Here is a 22,548-nt window from a genome sequence, read left to right as displayed (position 1 = left end):
TCCCAGTACTTGGGAGACTGAGACAGGAGGATCATGGTTCAAAGACAGCCTCAGCTACTTAGTAAGTCCTTCTGCAATTTAGTGAGACCCTGTTTCAAAATAAAAGAATAAAAATTAGGGCTGGGGGTATATCTCAGAAGTAGAATGCCCCTGAGTTCCATCCCCTGTACCTCAAAAAAAAAAAATTCTGTTATGTGTGAAGGTTGATGATTAGAAGGAGTTACTGTTTTCTAAATGTAAAAGCAGTCATTATTTTAGATATAAGAGCAAAATGGGTAGACATCTGAAATAAGTTGGTTTATTTAAAAACAAAACACAAAAAACACCGGAACAACAAAATTTTTCCCTGATGGGATTTCCTTTTATATTCTGTAGGACCTTTAACTTGAAGGAAGCCCTGAATTCCATCGGTGTTCAGACCTGCGTTGAGATTAACAAGACCCTCGCAGAGAGAGCTTTACCTACTTTAAGTGCTGAGGTTCAAGCTAATCTTATAGGTCAATTTTCAAGCCTTGAAGAGGAGGGCAATCCTATCTGGTCATTGATTGGTGAGTTTTTTTAAATTAATTTCTGCTTCAATTCCAGTTTGCTTTAACTTGCTGTGAGTTGACATTTAATGTGAAATGTCTATCATATTTTAGCCTTAATCAAACATTACTAAAAGTTTCAGTTATAGAGTATTTTGGATTTGGGATTTGGGGATGAGGGATGCTGAACTGGTAAAGTCTACACAAATATTCCCAAATGTAGTAAACTGCAGAAATCTGACTCCAGTTATTTCGTTTTTTATTTTTATTTTTTGTGTAGTACTGGGGATTAAACCTAGGGACATTCTACATCTGAGCTACACCCCCAGCCCTATTTAATTTTTTTTATTTTGAAATAGAGTCTTAGTAAATTGTGGAGAGCTTCACTAAGTTGTTGAGGCTGGCCACAGACCTGTAATCCTCCTTTCTCTGCCTCCCAAGTACTGGGATCACAGGCATGTGCCACCACATCCAGCTTGACTCCAAATATTTTATATAAAGGATATTCAACCTATACCTGCTTTTTTGGAGGGTAAATATATGTTTGTTTGTTTGTTTGTTTGTTTATATTTTTGCAGTATTGGGGATTGGACCCTGGGGCATTCTACCTGAGCTACACCTCCAGCCCTATTTTGTATTCTTTATTTTGAAACAGGGTCTCACTAAGTAGCTGAGGCTGGCTGCAAACCTATGATGCTCCTGTCTCAGCCTCCCAAGTACTGGGATTACAAGCATGAGCCACCATGCCCAGCTAGGATAAATATTGAAAATATAAATACATATTAATATTCTGGAAAGTCTGGGAGTCACTGCTTCCTCTCTGTATGGATGTAGTGAGGTGGATGGGGGTGTTTCAGCCCCTCTCCCAATCTTCAACCTTCCGACTGAGCCAGTAATGCCACCGGTAATATTAAAATCCTAGATCCATGCACACTTCAAACCAGCTGGCAGTATGTTCACAGAAAGTAGATACTGGTTCTGCTGAGCACCAGCCTGAGGGAGCTGAGGTGCCTTTGTCCATCATAGTTAGAGACAGGAGAGAAGAGAAGAAAGACCATGGGAAAAGGCATAACCAGTGGGCTCTTTTGGCACCTGTTGACCATGAGAATGACTCAGTGTCAAGTCGTGTTGGGGAGTTGAGAAAATGGAGAACAATTCAGCTAGGACGACTTCTCTTACCTCTGACAAAGACTCTTAATTTCCTACCTAGCTAGAGTAAAAAGGCCATGGTTTTTCTGATGTGACTGAGAAGACCAGGGGTGCTTGATCAGAGCACACAAGGTTCCTTGCCTTTACCTTGAGTTGGCTGTCTACAGGCTCTTCTCTTAGCAGCTAGGTGGCTTCAGCTCCAGCCTACATCCTTCTGTGGTTACATCAAGCAGAAACAGGCTGTCTGCCTCTCTGTTGGCGCAAACAATGACCCCAGTGCTGAGCCTCCTTAGCTCCGGTTGGCCCGACCGTGGGTGGTGACCCATTCTTGAACCTGTCATGGGGGCAGGAGGGGAAGGAAGTTAAGCTTGAGACATGCTCGTTTCTTGGTGCCAGGGACAATCTGCTTTACCTGTTATACCTGATGAGAGCAGGGAAGAGATGGTTCCCCACAAACAAAGTCAGAGTAAGAGGCTGGTGGTATGTGTCACCTATAGGAGCTAAAGACCAGAATTTACTAACATCCTAGGATTAACCTGCAAGCTTTCGGGACCGCTCTAAGAATACAGACACATTTTATTATTTCCCAGAGGCTCTCAAATGTCACCCTCATCTCTGAGGACACGGAGTGCTGGGGATCCAGGCGCTGCAGGCTACTGAGTGGCCCAAGGCTTTAACCCTTACCCCATTAAAGAGCATCACTGAGCACAGTACTGAGGGTGGTGGGAGAAGCCACCGTTGAGAGGGGACAGTTGATACCCATAGCAGATGTGTCCAGCTATGACGGCGCTTACCTGTGTACCTTCACGTGCTGATGTGCATCTGTTTTGGTGCTGTGTGGTCTCCCTGGAGCATTTTGGACCTAGAGATTGTGTTCCTAGAAGGAAGAGGGATAGAATGGGGATGGAGACATACTGTTTAGAATACTTGAACATTTACTGCTAGATTCCCACTAATGTGTAGGCCTCATGAGAGGGGGGTAATTTTTAGGCTGGGTATGGTGGCACATACACTTGTAATCCCCGTACTTGGGAGGCTGAGACAGGAGGGTCACAGGTTCAGAACCAGCCTCACCTACTTAGTGAGGCCCTCCACCACTGAGTGAGACCCTGTTTCAAAATAAAGAATTTAAAAAAAGAGAGAGAGAGAGCTGGCATGGGGGAGCTCAGAGGTAGAATGCCCCTGGGTTCAATCCCCAGTACCGCAAAAAAAAAAAAAAGTAATTTTCAATTGTCCAACTGAGACATGAATAGTTTCTCCTGTTGAAACATTATAGATAAGCCCTAAGTTGTCTCTTCCCAGCTTCTCCAGTCCTCTTTCCTCCCTGGCTCCCATTATTTTCAGTTTGCTATCTGTCCCTATAAACCTTTATCATTCTTATTTAAATTTATTTGGCATTTATCATGTACCTACTACAAACCAGACCAGCAGTAGAAAGATAAAAGAGACACAGCCCTCACCCTCAGCATTCTCTGCCTAAAGACGTAAAGACGCAATCCCAACTGGCAGTACCGTGGATGATAGTCTAGTAACCACATCTCGGGAAGATGCAGGGAAAGGGTCCCTCGAGGGAATTCTGACACTGGGCAGAGATGTGATGAGAAGAGAAGCGCATTGTACTAGGAGAAAACGATGAAAAAGACATGGACGGTAGCCGGCATGGTGGCGCACGCTGGTAATCCCAACATTCAGGAGGCTGAGACCGGAGGATCATGGTTTGCAGACAGCCTCAGCTACTTAATGAGGCCCTCCATAACTTAGTTTCAAAATAAATAATAAAAAAATAGAGCCGGGCGTGGTGGCACACGCTTGTAATCCCTGTGCTTGGGAGGCTGAGACAGGAGGGTCGCACAGGTTCAAAGCCAGCCTCAGCTACTTAGGCTTTCAGCAACTTAGTGAGACCCTGATCCAAATAAAATATAAAAAAGGTCTGGGAGTATAGCCTGGAGGTAGAAAGCTTCTGGGTTCCACCCCCAGTACCACCAAAAAAAAAAAAAAAAAAAAAAAAAATAGGGCAGGGGGTTTCATCCTCAGACCTAAAAAAAAAAAAAAACAAAAAAGACATGGGCAATGAAAACTTTGAATTCTGGGCCAGATTTGGCTGGAACATGTAGTTTGGGAGAGAAGTTTATGAAGGTAAAAATTTTCTTCATGAATTTCTGGACTCAGTGGAGTGTGTTCATCTTAATAAATTTTCTTATTTGTAAGGGTTTGATCACAAATCTCGAGGCAGTGCTTGCATCCACATGACCTGCAGCAGGTCTGGTTTGCCAGGTGCTGGTTGTCCAGTGTGACTAGTGTAGCCGAGGTAAGCATTTACGTGTTTGTGCAGTTGTCTCAAACTCGGATACCCTGAAGCAGTGAATCAGGAGGGGAAAGTGCGCACTGCAGTGCTGCCTCAGTGCCTCCTGATTTTTTTGACATTTGAAAGGTGACTGTAAGACAGGTATGGTGGTGCATACTTATAATCCCAGCGCTTGGGAGACTGAGACAGGAGGATCGCACAGGTTCAAAGCCAGCCTTAGCTACTTAGTGAGGCTCTCAGCAACTTAGTGAGACCCTGTTTCCAAATAAAATATAAAATAGGTCTTGGAGTGTATCCGGGAAGTAGAAGGCCCCTGGGTTTCATCCCTAGTGCCACAGAAAGAGAGAGAGAGAGAGAGAGAGAGAGAGAGAGAAGAGAGAAGAGAGAAGAGAGAAGAGAGAAGAGAGAAGAGAGAAGAGAGAAGAGAGAAGAGAGAAGAGAGAAGAGAGAAGAGAGAAGAGAGAAGAGAGAGAAGAGAGAGGAAAAAAAGTAGGTGGACTGTACAATTTATTGTCCAAACCAGAACACTTCTGAAATCACTCTTTTTAATCATGCTGAGACAACAGGTGTAAACATCAACTGTCCTGGGAAAACCTAGATGTGTGGTCATCCCTGCTGAGTGGTAATTCAGACCTCTAAGTTTGCTAGAACTCTAGATTTTCTTGAAGAAACAAATTTCATCATGAAAATTTCCTGATTTTAAATGTTTTCTTGTTTTTCTTTCTGTTTTTGTTTGTTTGTTTGTTTTGGTGGTACTGGGGTTCCTGGAAACCCTTCTACCTCCAGGATACACTCCCAGACATCTATTTTTTTATACTTTTATTTGGAAACAGTGTCTCTTAAGCCAGCAAGGCTGGCTTCAAACCTGTGTGATCCTCCTGTCTCCGCCTCCCAAGCGCGGGGATTACAAGCGTGGGCCACCATGCCCAGCAAATGGTTTCTATTAAGAAAAAAAAAAAGCACAGTGAGGTCCAGGGACCAAACTAGTAGTGCTGGTTTACAAGTCAACTTCAATTGTGGATGCTAATGATTGACTTTGTAAAAGATTCCTCCTCATAAGGGCTCTAGATTTTTTTTTTTTTTTTTTTTTTTTGGTGGCACTGGGGTTCCTGGAAGCCCTTCTACCTCCGGGCTACACTCCCAGACCTATTTTATACTTTTTACTTGGAGACAAGGTCTCGTAAGCCAGCATGGCTGGCTTCGAACCTGCGTGATCCTCCTGTCTCCGCCTCCCAAGCGCGGGGATTACAAGCGTGAGCCACCACGTCCGGCTAGGGCTCTAGATTTTTAAAATTAGTCCGCTGTTGCTATATAACAAGTTACCCCAAAGCTCTAGAGCTTAAAACGAAATCTACTTCTTATTACCCACAAGTCTGCGGGGGCGCCTAGGCAGTTCTGGTCTTGTTGGACACATTCATGCGCCTGTGGTCGGCTGTCGCAGATGGTCTTGGCAGGGCTCAGGGATCTGGGAGTTGGCTGGTGCTGGCTGATCTAGGTGGTCTCAGATGGATAATGGGTTTTCCTTCTCCTGACCTCTTCATCTAGCAAGGTCAGCCTTGTTCCCATGGTGGTGGTGGGCAGGGAATGAACATGAGTCTTGCCTCTCGAGGCCTTGGCGTGAGACTCACATGCCAGCATTTTCACAACATTCTCTATTAACCAAAGCAAAGTCATAAGGCCAGTCCCTATAAAAGAATAGGGGAGGCACTCTAGCTCTTGGTGGGATGAACTGCAGTGGCCCCTAGGAATGGGAAAGGGGAAAGAATTGGGAACATTGTTACTTGTTTTTTAATTTATTTGTGTGTGTGTGTGTGTGTGTGTGTGTGTGTGTGTGTGTGTGTGTGTTTAAGGTTAAGGGGGTTTGAACCCATGGCCCATGGGCATTCTACACTCCCAGACCTTTTTAGTTTTTATTTTGAAATAGCATCTTGCTAAGTTACCTTGTATTGGCCTCTAGCCTGTGATCCTCCTATCTCAGTCTCCTTTGTAATCTCAAGTACTGGGATTACAGGTGCCCACCACCACACCCAGCTACTTGTTCTTGTTTTTTGAAAATTACATACTTTAGCAGGGCACAGTGGCACATGCCTATAATCCCTGCTATTCGGGAGGTTGAGGCAGGATTGCAAGTCTGAAGTCTCCTGGGCGGTTTAGCAAGATCCTGTCTCAAAATTAAACTTAAAAGGGCAGAAGTGTAGCTCAACGGTAGAATGCCCCTGGGTTCAACCCCTAGTACTAGTAGTTCAGTGGTAGAGAGCTTGCCGAGCATATATAAGGCCCTGAGTTCAATCCTCAATTCTGGGGGGAAAAAAAAAAAAGAAAGAGTAATAATGGGACAGATAAAAATTTATTTTTTCTCTTCCAGATAAACGAATCCAGATGTACATGAAAAGCTTACTTTGCCTTTCAAGCCCTCAAAAATGCATGCCTCCTGTTCCAGGAGGTCTTGCTGTCATTCAGCAGGAGCTGGAAGCCCTAGGCTCCCAATATGCAAACATTGTGAATCTGAACAAGCAAGTGTATGGACCATTTTATGCAAATATACTTCGAAAGCTGCTCTTTACTGAGGAAGCCACAGGGAAAGTAAATGCTTCACCTCTCACTAACTAGTGAGGAACTGATATCCTGGACTCACGCTCCTTCGGCGTGTTGAAGGAAGCGCTACTGTTTGGGAGTCTGCAGTCTGGCAAGGGCTTCAGTTGCATAAAATGCATTGCAGATTGTTTTGTTTTTAGGGCCTTTTGACCTGGATGGAGGAGGAGTGGGCAGGAGGTGAATGAGTATTCCTTTCTCTCTCTCAACCTCCTTTTCCTCACCGCCTTGGTGGTGCTCCACTATTTTATAAACTTCTAGATTATGTGAACAAGTCACCTCCAATTTGCATATTGGAAGATCTGCCCAAAGTTGAGGAAACTCTGATTGTCCTTTTTTCCCTCCAATGCCCAAGACGCCAGTCAGGTGTTGTGTGCATTAAAGCAGCTGTGTGCAGGCAGGCTTTGCAGAAGAACATGTCCCTGGACTTGCCCGTTCTGTTCTCCCGAAGCCCTGTTCTGCCATGTTCCCCTGTGCTTAGAACCCACAAGGTGCTGAGACCTCTGTTTTCATTTTCTCTAAAGCTGAAGTAGTTTTCAAAAGTGCTCCCTCTGGGGCATGGGTGGCAGGGAGGGTCTGACAGTAGAAAAACAGTGTATCCTTGGTGTAATTTTGTATTGTTGCTTTCTGGAATGAACTGTATGCATAACAGTTGTGTATGTTTTTATTGTCAGATTGGAGTCCAGCTAATATTCATCTATATACTTGATTATATTGCAGTTGCCTACAGGAAAACAATGTACACACATTTTAAAAACTACATTTAAAATGAAGGGCATTCTGCTGTGTGTGTTTTTTTAAGTGGCAAAATAAATCTCAGAGTCTCAATTCTGGATTTAGGCAACTACATTTATTAGGATTTTGAATCATATCCCTTTGCAGGTGGTTTCTTTAGTTTTTACTTTAATGTTTACTTGTACTTTTGAGGTTTTCCTGACATGGTCTTGTTTTGTAATGTACACTTTATTAAATGCCATACACACATTTTCATTCTACTGCTAAAACATGTATTGTGTGCACTCACTAAATTTAAAAACATTAAAGATGATTTCAAGACAAGTCGATGTCTCTGTTTTCTAACTAACCATGGGTAGCTCAGGGGTGCGGTGTTGGACGGTCGTTATTGTAGTTGTTCTAGAGTGATTCTTGTGCTGATCACTGGAGTCTTACAGACATCGGGTCATGTTCATTCATCCCTTAACTCATTCATTTAACAAATACCTATTGAGCATCTGCTCCTTGCACAGCACTATCCCAGTTGTATCACCACATAGAACACTAGACAGATGCTGTCCTTAAGAAGTTTGTAATCAATTGGGCGTAGTGGTGCACACCTACAATCCCAGTATTTGGGAGACCAAGACAGGAGGATCGCAGGTTCAAGGCCAGTCTCAGCAATTTAATGCGACTCTCAGCAACTTAGCCAGCCCCTGTTTCAAAATTCAAAATATTTCCAGCATTTGGGAGGTTGAGACAGGAGGATCGTGGTTCTCAGCCAGCCTCAGCTACTACTTGTCCCTTTGCAACTCAGTGAAAACCTGTTTCAAAAAATAATAGCTGGGCGTGGTGGTGCACGCTTGTAATCCCTGCGCTTGGGAGGCAGAGACAGGAGGATCGCACAGGTTCGAAGCCAGCCGCGCACGCTGGCTTAGGAGACTCTGTTTCCAAATAAAAATGTAAAAGTAGGTCTGGGAGTGTAGCCCGGAGGTAGAAGGGCTTCCAGGAACCCCAGTACCACCAAAAAAAAAAAAATAATAATAAATAAATAATAAAAAGCGGGCTGGGGGTGTAGCTTGGAGGTAGAATACTCCTGGGTTCCATCCCCAGTACTCCAAAAAAAAAAAAAAAAAAAGGGAAGCTAGGTATGTATGTCAGAGGTAGAATGCCCATGGGTTGGATCCTCAGTACCAATAAACAACAACAACAACAACAACAAAAAACAAGTCTATCATCTAGTAAAAAGACAAACTGTTGAACAATTACAGTGAAGTATAATAAGGGTTATAAAATAAGTATGTTAGTGCTAGAGAAAAAATAACCAAACTCTTTCATGGAGAATATAATTCTTAGGTTAAAACATGAAGGATGCAATGGAAAGGAACTTGCCAAGAAGTCAAGGAAGGGAATCCCACCAACACACAGTGAGCACTGAGACGGGGAGAAAGGAGCCCGAGGGCTAGTACTAGGTCAGAGAGTAAAGCCATGAAAGGTGAAACAAGAAACAAGGTCACCTGCTCCCTCAGTCCATCCCCTGCCAGTTAGAACCTTCATCTAGACTCACTCAACGAAGCGCTGACTTCTGGGACTTAAGCAAATGAGGCAAAGAAGCAAGGGCTGCTGGGAAATCCATGTCTCAAGTCATAGTGCTGCTCCAGTGCAGCTGGATTCCTGCAATTATGGTGGCTTTGGTTCCAACCCGTTTCCCTAGTGCGATTCCTCTGATTCAGTAGACTCTGTGAGGTACTCCGTACCCATCCGAAAAGTGCCTTCAGGTGCCCAGATCAACTGTTACCACTTAGACCTTAAGTTCCCGTGTGACGGCCTGTGTGCATCCATGCACAACACAAAGGAATATTCTAGCACCACCAACAAGAACTCTTTGCCAGGGCAATCTTTCCAACACATACATTTGTTTGTGACCTTCCCCTGGTTCAGCAATTCAATGAGGTTGGCGTAGATCTTGGTGAGCATTAGACGTCTCCTTCCCCTATCCCTCAAGCTTCCTTGAATGAGCCCCTCTGAACTTCCTCTTCAGGACAATTAGTTGAAAATCCTGTACCTGCCTGCTCTGATCTTTTTGGTGGCAACTCCCCAGAACGCTATGTTGAGAGGATTTTGAAGCCAGATTCAGGATAATCAGTAAAAGGTTCTGTGGCTGATTGGCCAAGTATGCATGGGCAGGAGCTGGCCATCTTTGGGCATCTTTTTTTTTTTTTTAACTTCTCCCTTGAATTTTCCTCAAAATTGAAATTCAGCCTGTTCTCCCTGTAGGGATGTTAGATTCCAAATTCTCTCTTCTTTGCTCACACAAGATCTGAGTTTGAGTTTACTCCTACTGCTTACAATATGAACCCGATCCAGTCTTTCCATCTCCCCAAACCTGTTTTCTTTCCCTTCCCTTGCCTCCCTCCCTTCACTCCTTCCTTTGTAATTTTATTTTGAAACAGTCTCACCAAATCGCAGAGGGCCTCACTACGTTGCTGAGGCTGCCCATGAACCTCTGATCCTCTTGTCTCAGCCTCTCAAGTATTGGGATTACAGGTGTGCGCCACCACGCCCGGCTTAAACCTCAGTTTTTCTGCTCTCTACCAGATTGTCTGCAAATGCTGAAGCATACAGAATACATTATAGTAACTGTAATTTATGAGTCCTAAATCTCTTTCAAGCTTCAAGGGGTTTTAGTATTTTCAGATGTGATGATTAAGTACTGAGCTACATAAGAACAGAAGTTGTCATATCTCATCAGAACCATGGTTCATTAAGCCTAATATTGTCATTGGCAGAGAAACTCAAGGGTATGTAAAAGGCTGCGGTTGTTGCCCTTGATGTCAACTTCAAAGGACAGTGACACAACCCAACATGTTCTAACATCATTTAGTAATCAGTTGTGACTTTATCCTGCATGATTTAATCTAACCTTTCAAGAACAGTTTTGTGTTATCAGCTTGTGCTCTCTTGTTCTCCACTTTTGGAAAGAAGCCTTATCTTTTCATGTCTAAGCTTACCATGCTAGCCTCCTTCAGATTTCAAGGGAAAAGAACATAGGGGCTTATTGTAAGTGGGGTTTTTGCTTGTTTGGTTGGTTGGGGTTTTTTTTTTTTTTTTTGTAGAAAAACCTCCATCTCATCAGAAAGCAGAATATATCTTTCATCTTACTGAATATAATAATAATAATATTCATGAAGCATTTACCACATGGTAGGGGCTACCCTAAGTACTTTATATAAATTATTTCATATGGCTCCACAATACACTCTGAGTTAGGCTCTGAACTTCCATCTGTGCAAACTGGGACTTACCCAAGTTCCCAAAGGAACTAGCCCAAGGCCACAGAGCTGCCGAGGAAGAAGTCTAATGCTTGATCGCATGCTCTGAAATACTTGCTGTATTGGCTCTTTAGAACATCCAATCAAAAGTATTTCTTCACTGCTATGATACTACCAAATACTGGCTTGGCATTTACTTATTAGCTCCTGGGGCTGCCCTCCCTGTTGATGTGTCTTAATTGAAAATATCCCAAGAGAGAAGATGGTTGGGTCTGTCTGCCACTAGCAAGCGCGGACACGGCCCCTGCATGGGTCGGGTCCTCATGACAAGCCTCCTGGGCACGCTCATACCCAGCCTACATGGCTGTCATTGGAGGGCATCTGACCCTAATGGTTCTGACAGGGTGATAAGGTGACATCACAAAAAGCAACACTTTTCAGAGAAAGAGCTGTGGGCCTGGCAGGCTGCTGAAGGCTTTTGGACTCCCCGGTCTTGTTAAAAATGCAGTGTTCTCTGATTACAGTCCTTAGAAACTCCTGTGTTCATCCCTCCCTTGCTGTGTGAAATGACAGTCCAAGGACTCTCCCTCTGCCCCTGCCTTTTCAGCGTGGACTCCTTTATCCAACACTGCTTCTGATCTTTTCTAGTTCTATGTGAATTTAGCCAAGTATAGATATCGATACTACATTTATTTATTTATTTATTTATTTATTTATTTATTTATTTATTTATTTATTTGTGGTGCTGGGGATTGAACCCAGGGACCATGCCCCCCAGGCCTATTTTGCTTTGGAAACAGGATCTCACTAAGTTGCTGAGCGCCTAAGTTGCTAAGGTGAGCTTTGAACCTGTGACCCTCCTGTCTCAGCCTCCCAAGTACTAGGATGACAGGTGTGTGCCACCAAGCCTGGTTTAAGACTATTTTTTTGTGTGTTTTTTATTGGTGCATTATATTCATACATCATATTTGGGTAAAAAACTTGTGTGTACATACATGTATACATCTCCAAGACTATTTTCTACCAGTCTGAATGCACTGAGGCTTTACGAAGAGAAGGTATCTTTTTCTTTTTGTTCATGTTGAAGCTTCTCAGAACAAGGTCTAATTTCCTTAACATGGAAAAAGATCAAGATGGCCCAATTCCAGTGGATCTTTTGAGCGTCATCTACAGACACATCCCCTGACAAGTCCTACATAAGAACCAATCTCAATTGCCATAATGTGGTAGGACATACTTTAAAGCCCTCATGACATTGCTCTGTTGAAACGTATTCAGTCTCCCAACTCTTTCAGTGTGGTATTAAACAGAGTGGTTAAAAGTATGAGTCCTGGGGGCGGATAATTATGGATTTAAATTCCAACTCTGCTTGGGCAAATTTCTTAACCACTGGGAGCCTTCGTCTCTAACCTGTCAAGTAGAGATAATCATACTTATGCCCCAGGGGTTGATCATTCAATTCGGGAATGCAATTAAAGGGGTTATTCCAATGCCAAGCAAGAGAAATGCTTCTTTTTTAAAAAATATTTTGGTGGTACTGGGGTTCCTGGAAGCCCTTCTTCCTCCGGGCTACACTCCCAGACCTATTTTATATTTTTGAAACAGGGTCTCTTATGCCAGCGCGGCTGGCTTCGAACCTGCGAGATCCTCCTGTCTCCGCCTCCCAAGCGCGGGGATTACAAGCGTGCGCCACCACGCCCGGCGAGAAATGCTTCTAAACGCAAGTTTTCCCTTAAATTCCAGGGCCCAGCTTGGATACTTTTGCCTTTCCCTTGCCAATACTTTTCACCAATACCCTCTCTTCCCGTTTGCCTGCACAATGGCTTTGGTCAGTTTCTCCTCTAGCAACCTCAAACTTTATTTATTTATTTGTTTGTTTGTTTATTTATTTATTTTTGCTGTACTGGCGATGGAACCCAGGAGCATTTTACCTCCAAACTACACCTCCAGCCCTATTTTTTATTCTTTATTTTGAAACAGGGTCTCACAAAGTTGCGGAGGGCCTTGCCAAATAGCTGAGGCTGGCCTTGAGTCTATGTCCTCCTGTCTCAGCCTCCCAAGTACTGGGATTACAAGCATGTGCCACCACATTTAGCAACTACAGTACTTTTAAAATCTAGTATTTCAAACTGGGTGTGGTGGTGCACACTTGTAATCCCAGCACTGGAGACTCTGGGACAGGAGGATGGCACAGGTTTAAAGTGAGCCTCAGCTACTGAAGCTCTCAGCAACTCAGTGAGACCCTGTTTCCAAATAAAATATAAAATAGGTCTGGAAGTGTAGCCCAGAGGTAGAAAGCTCCTGGGTCCCATTCCTGGTACCACATACACAAACACAAAAATCTAATACTCCAAGATGTTAACCATTTTTTCTCCTCCAGGATCCTAGCCCTCTATTCAAACCACTAGATTTTAGTGCTGAAAAGGATGTGACAGCAAAAAATAGAGAAATTACAAGTCTATCTCTTGCTTTTTGGTTTCAAAAACCAGCGTCTGGAGGATCAGAAAGAAGGCACAGATATGACCTGGGCGCAGGTGTAATGCAGGACAAATTGCAATAGATGATGGTACCTGTATTCTAATGGCCAACATTAATCAGTGCCAGCCACCTACTGCCATGGAGAACTACCACCAGAGCCTCTTTCTTTTCAAGAGAAACTTAAGAAAAATAAAACAAAGCCAGGCATGGTAGTGCATGGCTTGTAATCCCAGTACTTGGGAGGCTGAGACAGGAGAGGAGAAATGCAGTTTGCAGAAGCCTCGGCCTCTTAGTGAGGACCTCTGCAACTTAGTGAGACCCTGTTTCAAAATAACGATTAAGCTGGTTGTGGTGATGCACACTTATAATCCCAACATTTGGGAAACTGAGACAGGAGTGTGGTTTGCAGCCAGCCTCAGCTACTTAGGCCCTTTGCAACTCAGTGAGACCCTGTTTCATAATAAAGAATAAAAAATAGGGCTGGGGGTGTCACTCAGAGAGAGAATACCCCTAGCTTCAATCCCCAGTACTGCAAACATAAATACATAAATAAAGATTAAAATATAGGGCTGGGGGTGTGGCTCAGAGGTAGAATGCCCTTGAGTTCAATCCCCAGCACAGCAAAAACAAAACAAAACACAAAACAAAAAACAAACCCAGGACCAAGGAAACAAAAACAAAAAGTCATAAGTATAATGTGTGTGTGTGTGTGTGTGTGTGTGTGTGTGTGTGTGTGTTACTGGGCCTGGAACCCAGGGGCCTTCTAGCTCCAGGCTACACGCACAGCCTTTATTTATTTATTATTTATTTTTCTTATTTGGAAACAGGGTCTCACTAAGTTGCTAAGGCTGGCTGTGAACCTGTCATCCTCCTGTATCAGCCTCCCAAGTACTGGGATTAGAAGTGTGCGCCACCACACCTGGCTTATACATCACTCTTATAGTCCCAGGCTAAACTCTAAATGGGATGCTCTCTGGTATTTCACCATACAGAGATACAGGTCTATCCTGTCTCTGTACATAAGCTGCAAGGACTTCAAGGAAAAGGGCTGAGTTTTCGTTTATTTTTTCTTTCTCTCGTGCTTTCTGATGTGTTATTCAGCTCAGTACTTAGAAGACACAAGCACTTAAATCTGGCTGATTCAGAAACTAACATAGCACAAGAGTTACATATTTATCAGGAAAAAAAAAAACCCAGAAAGTATACTCCGGGCATGGCGGCGCACACTTGTAATCCCCGCGCTTGGGAGGCGGAGACAGGAGGAACGTGCAGGTTTAAAGTCAGCCGCGCTGGCTTAAGAGACCCTGTTTCCAAAATTAAAAAAAAAAGTATGAAATAGGTCTGGGAGTGTAGCCCGGAGGTAGAAGGGTAAACAAAAACAAAAACAAACAAACAAACCCCAGAAAGTATGTATTTACAAATGTTCATAATTGTTATTATGGCAAAAAGGTCTAAAAAGCTTCCCATTTTGACTAGTAAAAATGGTGCACAATTCAGCAGCATTAAGAACATTCCGTTGTTGTGCAACTATCATCACCATTCAGAACTTTAAATTCTATCCATTAAACAATTGTTGCTATCTTTTGTCTTTTTTTCCTAATGAGATGATGATGATGATGATGATGGCACTGGGGACTGAACCCAAGAGAATTCTACCACTGAGCTAAAACCCCAGCCTTATTTTATTTTTATTTTGAAGCAGGCTTTCACTAAGTTACTGAGGCTGGCCATAAACCTGCAATTCTTCTGTCTCAGTGGATTACAGGCCACCATGCCCAGTATTTCTTATATTTCTTTCTTTCTTTCTTTCTTTTTTATATGGGTCTGGGGATGGAACCCAGGGACATTCGACCTCCGAGCTATACCCCCTGCCCTATTTTTTTTATTCTTTATTTTGAAACAGGGTCTCACTAAGTTGCAGAGGGCCTCACTAAGTAGCTGAGGCTGTCCTCAAACCTTGATCTTCCGGTCTCAGCCTCCGAATGCTGGGATTACAAGTGTGGGCCATGCCAGGCTCATGCCCAGCATTTAAATTAGGGAGGCCAATTTTTCCTTCCTTCCTTCCTTCCTTCCTCCCTTCCTTCTGCCGTCCCTCTCTTTCTCTTTCTTTTTTTCTTTCTTTCTCAATCTGTGTTTTAAGAAAACTCTATTCATAGTGAATTTTAATAATCTGTTCAGTTTTAAATTTTTCATGGAACTGAAAAACCATGTTTAGAATTCTCATCAAGCCAGGCGTGGTGAGGCACGCCTGCAATCTGAGTACTTGGGAGGCTGAGGCAGGAGGACCTTAGGTTCCCGTCCAGACTCAGCAATTTATAGTGAGGTCCTCCACAACTTAGTGAGACCTTTTTTCAAAATAAAAAATAAAATAGGGCTGGGGATGCAGCTCAGATATAGTATACTCCTGGGTTCAATCACACAAAGAATTACCAAACCCTGTGTGATCTGTGCTGCGAACATCCTTGAAGTCCTTCACTAACTCAATGTTAGGAATATATTCGCTTACATTTTCTTCTAATATTTTAACACTAAAACATATCATCCATACACAATTTACTTAGATGTATTTTTTCTCCCAAATGGCTCATCAGCTGTTACAACATCATTTTTGGATTTCCTCTACTGATTGAAGCGTCATCTTTTCTTAATCTCTTTTTGAGCTGGTAATTTACTCCCAGGTCGTGCATCCGGTGCTTTGAGGAATTTAACACTGTCCTGTTACACCGTACTCTCCAGTGCTTAGGACCCCCACTTTGTGGTCATTCTGGTGTATCATTCCATCACACGCGGTACCATCACTTATTTAGCCAGCCCAGGGTGGAGATTACTAAACATTTGGCAAGTTTCTCATCCTTCTATGCTATAGAACGCATATAGTTTTAGATTTAGCTAAACAAAATTTCTACCTCGATGGCTCAAGTTGGTCAAATTATCCGCTTACATTTTTCTTTGAACTACTTTTAAAAATTACCACCAATATTTTGCCCGTTTCAATTATTGGAGATTTGGCAATAGATCTGTCAGGCTGGGATCCAGGGTTACCAAGGCAAGCCCTCAGATCTACACCAGGGGGCGCAATTTCCAGCTCCGTGGGGAAACCACATCCGGGTTTCACTGCAGGCTAGGCCGGGAGCAGGCGGAACCTTTCTGACGCGCCTCCAATTAACGTGTACGGTGGGGACCGATTGGGCCGCCGCGCACCGCTCCTTAGGCGTGCTGCAGTCTGCTCGGGGTAGGGAAGGTTTGCGTGGAAGTTCCGTCTGCGTCTTCCTTTGCGGTGGGCGGCATGGACGTGCTAGCGGAGGAGTTTGGGAACCTGACACCGGAGCAGCTAGCCGCGCCAATCTCGACTGTAGAGGTAAGGGACCATAGCCTGCGGGCGGAAGGGGCCAAGGTGCGGCTGAGGAGGCGTGGCCGAGAGCGCCTTGGCAGCGAAGGGGGCGGGCCGGCGGCGTGTGCGCATGTCCAAGGCTTGTGCGCATGCTCAGTGCTTGCGTGCGAGTCTGCCCCCCCCCCCCCGTCGGGTTCCGCGTGCGCGTAGAAGGCGAACCCAGAAGAGCTATCAGCAGCCACGGCCACTCGAGGTGCCGGTACCTTCCAGGATAGGTGTGCCTCGGCGAGAATTCGCCCTCGTCCCCAGCCTGGATTATAGAGCACGGGTTTATAAAGACCCTGAGGTCCAGGGGAGTTTAGGACACTTTCGTGAAGTCCCACATCTGGCAGTGATAGTGAAAATAAATCGTCTGAGTCCCAGGCTTGTTAGTAAATCATTCCTTTAAGTCCAGAGTCCAGGTTTGGGCTGCAGGCATATTTCAGATGCCCTGGATATTTATTCAAAATTTTGCCAATGTGCCTTCTGTGGAGAAACCCTATAGCATCAGATTCTCTGAAATCAAGGATAACTGACTTAGAGTGAGCTCCTGGACACCTGTGGACAGTTTATCTTCTGGAAAAGGCGCATGTCATAACCTCTTGGAGCCTTGAGATCTTATTTGGCATCGAGTGGGAAACTGGAGAAATGAGGCTGGAGAAGAGAGGTCCTGGGAGGATTTCAGGTGGAGGGAACAGAACGCTTGGATCTCCATGGCAAAACCATCAGATGTTTCTGAGTAGCTGAAATAAAACTAGAGTGAATAAAATGTGAGGAGGAATATTTTTAAAAATGAAGAATAGGCAAGAGTCCTGACTATGGGATGTTTTGTTAGACATCTGAAGGAACTCGGACTTGTCTCTGGGATCAGTGAGGTTCTGTTATTGAAGAGTTTAAATGGGAGAGGGACACAATCAGCGATTCTTTTGGTTTATAAGAACCTCCTTATACTTTCTTGGCCCCATAATAACGTTTAATAATCAGCCCATCAGATTGAATCTGTGAGCACCAGCAGCATGCTGCCCTCAGTAGGCAATACTGGATTTTAACTTTGAAGGGTCAGTATCAAGGGCTAGCTAGCACTTACCAGCTGGCTGTGTTTAGTCATCACATGGACTATGTTATTTCATCCTCTGAAATAAATTCTATCTTCATTTGGATTTTGCCAGAGTTCCACAGTGGTTAAGTGAATAGTCCAGTGTTAAAACACTGGTAAGTGACTGATCTGGAATTTGGACGTGTTGATCTGATTCCAGAGTCTTCACACTTAACTGCTGACTAGGCTATTTTCTCCAGACAGCTGAAAAAAAAGAAGCCTAGAACATTTATATATTTTGTCTAAATTTCCACAGCTATGAAGAGGCTGGTACTATGCTTCCAGGTTTTTTTTTTTTTTTTTTTTTGGTGGTACTGGGGTTCCTGGAAGCCCTTCTACCTCTGGGCTATACTCCCAGACCTATTTTTATATTTTTATTTGGAAATAGGGTCTTTTAAGCCAGCAAGGCTGGCTTCAAACCTGTGCCATCCTCCTGTCTCCGCCTCCCAAGTGCGGGGATTACAAGCGTGCGCCACCACGCCCGGCTAATGATTCCAGTTTTTTATTCAGGAATAATAGTTCCTTTTTCTGGCCTTCTGCATCCACCCATATTACATCATAAGGTTTCTGCTTCTAAATATACACAAATCTGAAACTTTATTACAGCTCGTCTCGGTCCAGAACCATTGTCTCTTGTATCCTTCCTGGCCTTTCTAGCTCCTGACTTGTCCCATATCCTTCTGTTCTCTGCTCCATAGCCAAAGCCATCAGTTTAAACACACAGATAGGGTTATGTTGCTCCTTCAGTTAAAATTCTTCAGTCTTTGCCCATTGCTCTAAGGGCAAAATCTAACATCTTAACCATGTTCATACTTTTTCAGACTGGCTTACTTCTTCAGCCTCTGGCCCACTGTTTGCGCCCTCTCCTTGCCCTGAGGTTTTTCCAGTGTATGCAATTTCGTCTGGATTTCTTTCTCATTTCTATTTGTAGATTAAATCCTACATGTCTGTGATACAGCTTCCTTTTCTGATTCTCTCAGAAGATGTTAGATTGCCTTGCCTCCTGCTACCATAGTATCTTTTTTTTTTTTTTTTTTTTTTTTGTACTGGGGATTGAATTCAGGGAGATTCTACCTTCCATCTATACCACCATCCCTATTTTATTTTTATTTTTAAAACAGAGTCTTGTTAGGTTGATGAGAGTCTCACTACTTGCTGAGGCTGTCCTCTAACCTGTAATCCTCCTGTCTCAGCATCCTAAGTAATGGTATTACAAGTGTGCCCCACTATGCCTGGCTCTGCTGCCATAGTATCTTTTTTTCTTTCCTGCTGTACTGGGGATGGAACCCACGGGCATTCTATCTCCAAGCTATACCACCAGCACTATTTTTTAGTCTTTTTTTTTTTTTTTTTTTTTGGTGGTACTGGGGATAGAACCCTTCTACCTCTGGGCTACACTCCCAGACCTATTTTATATTTTATTTGAAAACAGGGTCTCTTAAGCCAGCGAGGCTGGCTTTGAACCTGTGCGTTCCTTCTGTCTCCACCTCCCAAGCACCGGGATTACAAGTGTGCGCCACCACGCCCAGCTAATTTTTAGTCTTTTTATTTTTGAAACAGGGTCTCTGAGTTGCAAAGGGCCTTTCTGAGTAGCTGAAGCTATCTGTGAATAGTGATCCTCCTGTCTCAGCCTCCCAAATTCTGGGATTACAAGTGTGCGCCCCCATGCCAGATTTTGCTATTTCCTTTTAATTAAGAAATTAAACCACTTATTTATTTAAACTTTTTAAATTATTATTTTCTCTGTAACTTTTTATAGGTATGAACTCAGTCTTATATGAACTAATCATGCCAGTATCTTTTTTCTGTGCCTAATATCAGCATGGCAGCATGGTGAGGGAAATAAGAGACACTTTTTTTAAGCCAGTTATTTATTTGTTCAACAAATATTTATTGGGTACTTACCTAGTATATCACTCATAGGATTTGTATAAGTTAAAAACAACAACACAACAACAAACACTTGTTCCCTCTCTTCTAGGAGTGTGTAGACTTATTAGGGGAGACATGTAAGCAGGTGGAATAACATGGAGTAGATGTTGTGGTAAAGTGGGCAGAGGGGTAGGTTGGTATTCCAAAAGGTAGACGGGATGTGATGCCTGACCTGAGCCATCGCACGTGAGGGAGCAGTGCTGTGGCGAGGGATGCATTCTAAATAGAAGGGGCACCTTGAGCAAGAGCCACACTGGGGGCGGAGGAGGAGGTAGGCTTGAGAACACAGGGCGTGTGTGCCGGGCTTAGGCCTGGCCCACGGGGCCCTGAGGAGTTGTAAGATAGAGAATGAGATGATCAGCTATGCAGATATGCTAGTGCACTCTGGCTGGGGTGTTGAGCATCAGGAAAATAAACAGGAAGACCAGGAAGGAAGCTTTGCAGTCCAGGGGGAAATTACGAAGGGTTCACCTGATGCGGCAGCAAAGGATGATTGAGGAAGGCAAAGGAGGTAAATTCAGCAAGACTGGTTTCCTGCTGTTTAAAAACAGAGGTGTCAGGCATTAGACGTGGAATAAGTCCAACACAGAAAGACAAAAATACTAATACTGCTTGTTCTCATATGTAGAAACTAAAAAAGCAGATCTGAAAGTAGAATAGTAATTACTATAGTGAAGCTAGAAAGGGGATGGAGAGTCAGAGTCAGGATAATGAGTACCAGAACACAAGGGTTGGGAATGTAGCTCACTGATAGAGGACTTGCCTAGCATGCATAAGGCGTTTGGTTTAATCCCCAGAACAACAAACCGAAAAATAAAACAGTACAAAAACACTAAACTCAGAAGGAATAAGTTCTAGTTTTCTTTTTTAATTGGTGCATTGTAGTCATACATCTTAATGGAGTACCGGATGGTAGAGGCATACATGCACACATTATTCAATTAGCCCTTACCCAATTGTAACTGTAGTTCAAGGCTCCAAACAAAGAGATAAGGAGGCTGGGCGTGGTGGTATGCACCTGTCCTCCCAGTACTTGGGAAACTGAGACAGTAGGATTTCAGGTTCAAGGCCAGCCTCAGCAACTTAAAGAGACCCTGTTTCAAAACAAAAGATAAAATAAGGATGGGGATATATAGCTCACAGGTAGAATGGACCTGTGTTCAATCACCAGTACAAAACAACAACAAAACCCCGATTTTATCAGTACATCTTATACATATCTTGATATACTATACTTCATAAGTATACATTATGATGTGATAATTTAAAAAATTAGTAAGTTGGGCGTGGTGGCGCATGCTTGTAATCCCTGTGCTTGGGAGGCTGAGACAGGAGGATCACACAGGTTCAAAGCCAGCCTCAGCTATTTAGTGAGGCTCTTAGCAACTTAGTGAGACCCTGTTTACAAATAAAATATAAAAAATAGGTCTGGGAGTATAGCCCAGAGGTAGAAAGCCTCTGGGTTCCACCCCTAGTACCACCAAAAAATAAAATAAAATAAAATAGGCCTGAGGGTATAGCTTGGAGGTAGAAGGTAGAATGCCCCTGGGTTCCATAAAAAATAAATAATAAAAAATTAATAAATGAAGCACCTCCCTTGTGATAAAAAGTCAGAGAGATAGAACTTGTGGGTATCTAATCCCTGGGATCGACAGGAGATGGTGCTCTTGTCATAGCTGAGGATTTACATTTGGATGTACTTAGTGTGAGTGACCTCTGAGTCTTTAAGGTGTCAGTATCCAGGTAGTATAGGGGTCCAGTTCATACACAGCAGCTCACTGTAGCACTGCTGTTCACTCAATGCATGTACCTGGAGTAACACACTACCAGATAACTAAAAATATCAATAAATATTTGTTTACCAAATAAATGATTAACTGGCTCCATAGCTTGTGTTGTTTCTCCCATCATGCTGCCATGGTATACTATGAAGCACAGAAAAAATATGCTAGATATATTGTTAGTTCAAGTAAAACACATTCATTTATTCATCCCGCATTTCTTGGGGGTCGTTTTGTGCCCAGCACTGTGGTTAACAAGGAATCTGGATAGGGCCACTGCCCTCGAAGGAGCTTCGCTTACATTTGAAGCTGGGATAGGAGTGTGATGGGGGAGGCTCAATAGGTGCGTGAAGCCCTTACTTGAGAAGGAGGGAAGACGTCCCAGACTAGGACTTTGAGGAACAGAAACAGGTTCAAGGTGGGCGGAGGAAAGCAGAGCGAGGGGCCCAGCCGGGAAGGAAAGGCCAGAGAGAATGTGGTCACAGAGTGTCACAGGAGGCAGTGGGCAGTGGGGGCTGATGCCGTGGAAGGGCAGCCCTGGTGACCTCGCACGTGTTCCTGGCAGGTGGGTCAGAACCCTGTGCTACTGACAGAGCAGGAGTTGAGGAGGGTACAGTAAGCTGAAGGGAAGCAAGCGTGGGAGGAGCAGCGGGCCGAGGAGAGTTTTGTCTTTATTGTTTTAATGCAAAGATTTGACCAGTGTAATGGTTTTAAAGATAAAGCCAGTAGAGAAAATAGGCTGCGAATCTAGGTGTGGGGAGGGTGAAAATCATCTAAAGGAGGTTAGAGGGATGTGGCAAGAGGTCACCCTCAGACCACGGGTGAGATGCCCTTCCTTTGGGACGTGAGGAAGTGGGTATGAGAGTCAGGGGTGAAGTTCAGGATGCAGGAGTAGGAGTCAGCAGAGGGATTGTATTCGTTTGAGGGCTGCTGGAACAGCAAGCTTGAGATCACAGTGGAGAAGCTGGCTTCCGGTGCTTGCTGGTCGTCTTTGGTGTGCCTGGCTTGTAGAAGCCCCACCCAGGTCCCTACCATCATCGTCATGTGGCATCATCCGCGTGCACACCTCTGTGTCCAGGTTTCCCTTTTCACATGGGTGCCAGCCATATTGGATTAGGGCTCACCCTGGAGGTCACATTCTGAGGTGGTAGGGCACATATTTTTAGAGGAACACAATATCAGTTTTCATTCTTCTCTTTGTTCTTTTTAAAAAAAAAATTGGATATAATTATATGTAATAAAATGCACAGATAATTAAGTGTTCAGTTACATTAGTTTTGATGGTTATGTACCACCAAATAACTGTCATCCAGTACATGCTATAGAACATTT

The 22,548-nt window shown here is 43.7% G+C and overlaps 2 protein-coding genes across 2 annotated transcripts in view; both read left to right on the top strand.

Moving 5' to 3' along the window:
* Nucleotides 1-6,591, top strand: part of TCP11L2 (t-complex 11 like 2) — a gene marked incomplete at both ends in the record, with an annotated part of 38,739 nt that extends 32,148 nt beyond the window's left edge. Inside the window, 2 exons of the mRNA XM_080705064.1 lie at nucleotides 376-548; nucleotides 6,347-6,591. Of these exons, the coding sequence (XP_080561190.1) occupies nucleotides 376-548; nucleotides 6,347-6,591 (418 nt within the window). The remainder of the gene's footprint in view (nucleotides 1-375; nucleotides 549-6,346) is intronic.
* Nucleotides 6,592-16,323: 9,732 nt separating this feature from the next.
* Nucleotides 16,324-22,548, top strand: part of POLR3B (RNA polymerase III subunit B) — a gene marked incomplete at both ends in the record, with an annotated part of 141,272 nt that continues 135,047 nt past the window's right edge. Inside the window, one exon of the mRNA XM_080705137.1 lies at nucleotides 16,324-16,395. Coding sequence (XP_080561263.1) covers nucleotides 16,324-16,395 — 72 coding nt within the window. The remainder of the gene's footprint in view (nucleotides 16,396-22,548) is intronic.

This window comes from Muscardinus avellanarius, assembly GCF_963383645.1.
Source record: "Muscardinus avellanarius genome assembly, chromosome: 11".
NCBI classification, from domain to species: domain Eukaryota; kingdom Metazoa; phylum Chordata; class Mammalia; order Rodentia; family Gliridae; genus Muscardinus; species Muscardinus avellanarius.
This window is presented reverse-complemented; position numbering and strand designations above follow the sequence as displayed.